This window comes from Aulonocara sp. 'chitande type north' Nkhata Bay, linkage group LG7, assembly GCF_057382095.1.
Source record: "Aulonocara sp. 'chitande type north' Nkhata Bay isolate Kocher_YH1m ecotype deep benthic linkage group LG7, A_spYH_male_GT1.1, whole genome shotgun sequence".
Classification (NCBI taxonomy): Eukaryota; Metazoa; Chordata; class Actinopteri; order Cichliformes; family Cichlidae; genus Aulonocara; species Aulonocara sp. 'chitande type north' Nkhata Bay.
Genome location: NC_141350.1, coordinates 65,124,484 through 65,130,483, shown reverse-complemented (window position 1 = coordinate 65,130,483; position 6,000 = coordinate 65,124,484). Strand labels below are relative to the sequence as shown.

General features: G+C 39.8%; 1 protein-coding gene across 1 annotated transcript; it reads right to left on the bottom strand.

The window, feature by feature from the left end:
* Window positions 1-3,974: 3,974 nt before the first annotated feature.
* On the bottom strand, window positions 3,975-4,865 carry LOC147326646 (C-C motif chemokine 4-like). Its single transcript, XM_086302639.1, has 3 exons — window positions 4,671-4,865; window positions 4,452-4,578; window positions 3,975-4,316 (listed from the first exon to the last, which is right to left on the bottom strand). The coding sequence occupies exons 1-3, from the start codon at window positions 4,801-4,803 to the stop codon at window positions 4,220-4,222; spliced, it is 357 nt and encodes a 118-aa protein (XP_086158765.1). The 5' UTR covers window positions 4,804-4,865; the 3' UTR covers window positions 3,975-4,219.
* Window positions 4,866-6,000: the final 1,135 nt, after the last annotated feature.

Genomic DNA, 6,000 nt, shown 5'->3' with positions numbered 1-6,000 from the left:
CACACACACACACATTCTTGCACATGCATACACGTGCACACACACATACACACACATAGTGCCTTGCCTTTGTCACCAAGGGGGGTTTTACGGAGGGAGGTGCTTTTGCTGTGATGTGTACTGTAACAGTTTGTCAATAAAAAGGCTACGAGGACAGCTGCTCTTTGAAGGATTTGGGTTTGGAGTCAGGTGAGGAGCGTGAGCTCCAAGAGCTGGTTCTGACCCAAACTTCCCTCGTTAGCGAGTTAAAAAGCCGGTTGAAGATGTTCTGTCTTGTTTTCCGCTCTTCCTGAGGAATAAGTCTCTAAACTAGCGGGGCATGTGGAAACACAGACCCAACAATCATACATAGTCATAATGTTTCCACTATTAAACCTCTAATGTTGTTTCATAACTGTCACCAATAGTCCTTAATCATCACTTTCTGAGCCTTGCAGTGTGCAGGTTACAGTGATGGTCTGTGCGAGAATCATTAGGCAACGCATACAAGCATCTGCACACGAAATGTATTTTAAAAATATGTTTTTTTATTACTAAGCAGTTTTTTGTACAGTAACATAATAACATTTCTGAGATGCATGGGGTTTGAGCAACAAAGGTATTCTAGGTCAAATTTGACACATACCGTATTTTTAATCAAATTTAAAGACATGAAGTGTAAAAATGTTATTCTTTTCCTTTTTTGAGACCACAGTGATCTCGACCCCTAACCAAGAAACCACATCAAAGGATGGCCAGCCAGATGCCCACCCTGTGTCTGGTTGTCGGGGTTTATTCATGTTCACATAGCAGTATCATAATAAAATCCACCTCAAAATAAAAAAAAATTTCATCTTTAATTTATCTCTCTATTTGTTTAGCAGCAATTTATTTGCAATATGTAAAATGTCTATTTAACTTGTGTCTTCTTTCCTGCCCTTTTTGTGCAACACCTTTTTCCCATTACTCATTAATCTCTTTAGTCTGTCTTGTTATAGTTGCACTCCAGCATGCCTGTGATTCTCATGTTTGCAGTTATTATTCTGTGTATGGATATTTTACCTGATTTTTTACCTTACTTTTTTGTCAGGTCTTTGCTCTAATATTATCACCTGCTAATGTCTTGACCTGTGTCTTGGGTTAAAGATTTGGATTTTATTCTTTCTTGGTGTTTTATGTCCTGCATTTGGATTCTTTCTCTGTGGTTCATTATGCAAAGATGGTGGTTTTGATTCAAATAAACCCTTTGACAGTATTAACGTCTTAGAGGCTTCTTCTCCATTATCGGGGTCACTGGGGTGATGTGACCTGCTCCCCTGCTCTATATAATTTGATTTCCTGAAAGGAAGCAGCAGAAGAGCATAAAAGCCAACTTCACCTGCTGGTTTAGGAAATTTTCAAGTCAATGCATTTAAGTAAGATGGCTTGCTGAAGTTCAAACTGAGCATCGGAAAGTTCACTTTAAAAACTTTGAAAGTGGCCTGGTTGTTGGTGTCAGGCAGGTCTGAGTGTTTCAGACACTGCTGATCTGCTTTTTCCCACACAACCGTCTCTGTGGTTTACTGAGAATTCTCAGGAAAAATAAAATATTCAGTGAGCAGCAGTTTTGTGGGAGAATATGCTTTAATTGATCCCGAAGGTCAGAACAAAATGGTCAAACTGCTTCAACTAATAGGAAAGCAACAGTTACTCAAAGGACCACTTGTTACATCGTAGCCAATGTATGTAGAAGAGCATCTCTCGGTGCACCATATGTCAAAATAGATGAGTGAAAAGTTGTTCCCTGGTCTGATGAGTCTCAGTCTCTGCTGTGACAGTCAGATGGTAGGGTCAGAATTTGGTGTAAGCAGCATGAAAGCATGGCTCCATCCTGCCTGATATCAATGGTTCAGGCTGCTGCTGGGGTAACAGTGTGGGGAATATTTTCTTGGCACACTTTGGGCCCCACTTTGGCTACTAACTGCCCATCTTTTAAACACCACAGCCTCCCTGAACATGGGATGTGGTGGAACAAATGAGTCATGGATCAGCTGTACATCATGGATGTGCAGCTGATCAACTGTGTGATGCTCTGTTGTCAACACGGACCAAATTGTCTGAGAAACGTTTATTGCAGTTTCCTAAATATATGACAGGAAAAATCACAGAAACTCTGAGAGCAAAAGTTGATCCGAGTAGCATATAACTAATGAATATTAGAAATATCCTGTCTCAGAGTGACGCTGAAAAACTACTTCATGCATTTATTACTTCTAGGCTGGACGACTGTAATTCTTTATTATCAGGATGTCCAAAAAACTCCCTGAAAAGCCTTCAGTTAATCCAAAATGCTGCAGCAAGAGTCCTGACAGGGGCTAGAAAGAGAGAGCAGATTTCTCCTGTATTGGCTTCCCTTCACTCCCTGAGCCTGGTTCTGCTGTAGGTTTCTTCCTGTTAAAAGGGAATTTTTCCTTCCCACTGTTACACCTTGAGGAAACTCTTGTTGTGATTTGGTATTCTAACTAAAATGTAACTGATTTTTATCCATATTTTGTATATAGAACACCTTCTATTCATTTCCAGATTGATATTCCTAAAATCTGCTAGAGGACTTTGATTGAATCACGGTACAAAATGTCGTTTAGGAAGCATGAGCTTTTATTTCACAGAGACTACTTGTACACACACCTCGTTATCTGAAACCCTCTTCTTAAAAATGGTAAACACAGTCCCTTTATGTAGACTTTCAATATATATATGACAAATAAACCTTGTCTTACGTTACAAGTGTTATAAGCCGTTAACTGATTGAACTTTTTTAATTACGTAAGTGTAAAATTTTCTTCATCTTATAAGCGACCTAGATTGGGGTGGTGGGTGTTATTGTTGCCCAGCTGCTTGCAGTAAATTGTGTTTGAAGATTGAACCGATAATGCTGTGTGTTGCACTGCAGGTCTGCAGCCTGTGTTGATGCTATCAGTGAAGATTGAACTCTAGCCATCGCTGAGGGGTGGTCACACACACACACACAGACAACGGATGACTTAAGATAAGTACACGTTAACACAGAAACAAGCGCAAGAGCTAAAACCTCACAGATGTTATCACAACGACAGATCAGCTTGTGGTTTAACTACGTTCCGATAAATGCAGACTGGTGCAGGTCGTCTTTGTTCGTTTCAGATTAAATCCCCCTACATGCTTTCTAATGTGCTTACGAATGTCAGTGTACCCCAGAATTACACATGAGTCATGGCATACATGCCAGTAAAATGAGCTAATATAAATTTCCTAAAGGTGACTGCGAGGCCTGTGGCACACACCAGCAGTCACTGTTGGGTTCGTGATCTTTGTATCTTTCTTCAGCTGTTTTTAGTCCGTGGATTCAACGTAAAGATTTTACTTGGTGTCAAAACAAAAAAAATCCTCACAGGTGTAAAAATTACAGTTTCAGAAGCTGAAATGTACCGAAATAACTTCGAGTGCAATGTTTACAGTCGTGCCTAAAAAAATGGAGTAAACCTGATGAGGTTAGTAGATTTATATACTGTATATTGTATGGCATTATTAGACTAATACAGAAGCATTAATTGATTGATTCAACTGAATTTTGCTCCTTCAGGTGGAGCACGTTTTGATCATTTTGTACACAATTAAGGGATTTAGTCAGGTTGTGAGCAAAAATTTGGTCCCCGGTTGAATCAGCACATGCAACCATCTTTTCATAGAAGTTGCTCTCGCGTCTGCTGGTGAAACTACTCAAACATGCTGAAACGTGGGCTTGTTTTAAAAATACACCAAGGCAGAAGTGGTGCTGCACCAACCTGTTTTAAAAGGTAATTCAGTTCTAGATTTTGCTGTTTCTCTGGTTATTATCTCTGAATATCTTTTACCATTTTTACAGATTCAAAGAGTTGTTCAAATGAAAACAAGAGACTGAGAAACACTGGATGACAGTTTTTTTAAGATCTGTATTTAATGAGATTATAAAGATCTTTTTACAGCTTTGAGCTTGAGGCAGCAGAGTAAAAAGCACTTTTGTATTATTATTTCTTTACAGTTCTTGCCCTGCACAAAACATACCTAACAAACATCTGATCAGTCACATAAACGTCTAACAGGCTTTTCAGAGAACTTGCATAAATTTTTTGTTTATTTTTAAGCCAGTTTTATGAAAATACAAATACAAAGCGAAGCCATAAGGCCTTAAAAAAGCAGTCAATTATTAACTAAAGCTGATAGCTGACGATCTTGGTGGCGGCTAGCTGCTGCCTTCAGTGTTGTGGAGCCGATACATGTCCTGAGCCCACTGGAAGCTCTGAGTGTAGCAGATCTTTTTTCCTCTGACAGTGTGGACTCTGCAAAACATGCACACAAAAATCGTTTTATTCACACTGCTTTGATTGAGTTCTTGCAGACGGCCTGTCTAAACTTCACATATCCCTTTTTATACTTTATTCATGACCAGTCCTGTTTGAAAATATCAAACTTACATGTACGCCTTCTTGGGACAGGAGCTGTGCGTCTGGGTGATGAAGGACACCAACTTCACCGGTATTGCATTTATTTTAAAGTTGAAGCAGCAGGTTCCAGGAGCTGTGCTGAACTTTACGCCTTTCGCTGAGAGCAAGGTAAAAGACTAAAGTCAGTATCAACATGTCAGCTGTAAATTTTCAAACAAATGCAAGGAGTCATAAAGATTAAACACTCACGGATGGCATCACAGCAGCAGGCTGCAAGCAGCAGCAGTCCCAGGGAGAAGCAGAGAGTCTTCATGATGCTGAGAGGAGGGATGAGGAGGATCTTCTTCGTCGTGTTTTTATCTGATGTTGACCAGCCGTGCATCCAATATAAATCCTATGCCTTTTCTATCTCTGTGATGTCAACCTTTCCGCCCCAAACTCAGAAATCCCCGACACGAAAGCACACTCAAACCACCGCTCGTGCAACTGCGGAAGAAAGTTAGAGTAAGGGGACATTTGACAGATTAGAATCAGCGGAAGTGGGGGAGAGTGTAATCAGTGTTTATATCTGTACAGGTTACCTCTAGTTTTCAGGTTCTTTAACGGGGTTTTAGTAGACAAAGGAAACTGATCACAATCATGCCTGACATTTTGTGTGTGGTTTTCACAAAATTAGTTGTGTTTCCCCAAGCACATGGGGAATAGACTGACTCACAACCCAAATGAGTACCCATCACTAGGCCCGGCTGGAGGTCAAAAAACTCCTGCTGCTTCTACCACAAAGCTTAAAATTTGAGATGTTTTATGCTTACCACAATTAGTCAGCATGTACTGATCTCACTGAACCTGATAAAAACTTACTTAACTGTAGTTGTACCAAATTTAGAGCTACACAAGTGAAAGTGGGGCAACTGACTGTTCCACTGAAATTCTGAGGAAAAAGAAAGAAAGAAAATTATTTGATTGCCGGCTAAATTTGTAGGTTTGCTCACTTGAAATGAAAAGTCTCTGATTTTTATGATAGTTTCATCTTAATGGAGAGAGACAATTAACTGAAAATAAAAAAAACACACACATCACAAAAAAGTTCTAAACTGGTTTGCATGACACTGAGAGAAATGTGAGTATTTGATCCTTTACAGCCCAGCCACAATTCTGACTCCCACAGACTGGCTCTGTGCACACGTGGGAGAGGTCATGAGGTCAAGAGGTCTATATTAATGAATTTACTGGCTAATAGTGAGTGGCTATGGGCTGTGTCCTTATTCACCTCTGTACAGTTTAAAGGGGATAGTTATGTAAAAAATCCCTTCATGGACAGATTTTGTGAATTTTGTTACCAAGCTTTAAACTTTATAATTTCTGCTGTAAAGGTGGTTATTTCTATTTGCAAGTCTTTGGAGGCTGAATCATAGAAACAAGCTTATGTTATTACTCAGGGCAGTGCAGTCTGAATGAAGCATTGGCTTCATTTCCAGCTCCGGTGATTGTGCTGCTAGATACTGTTAACATTGCTGACATAGGGAGGGAAATATACGTTAAGGTTATGTACACAGAGCCTATAATATCGGCTAGAAAT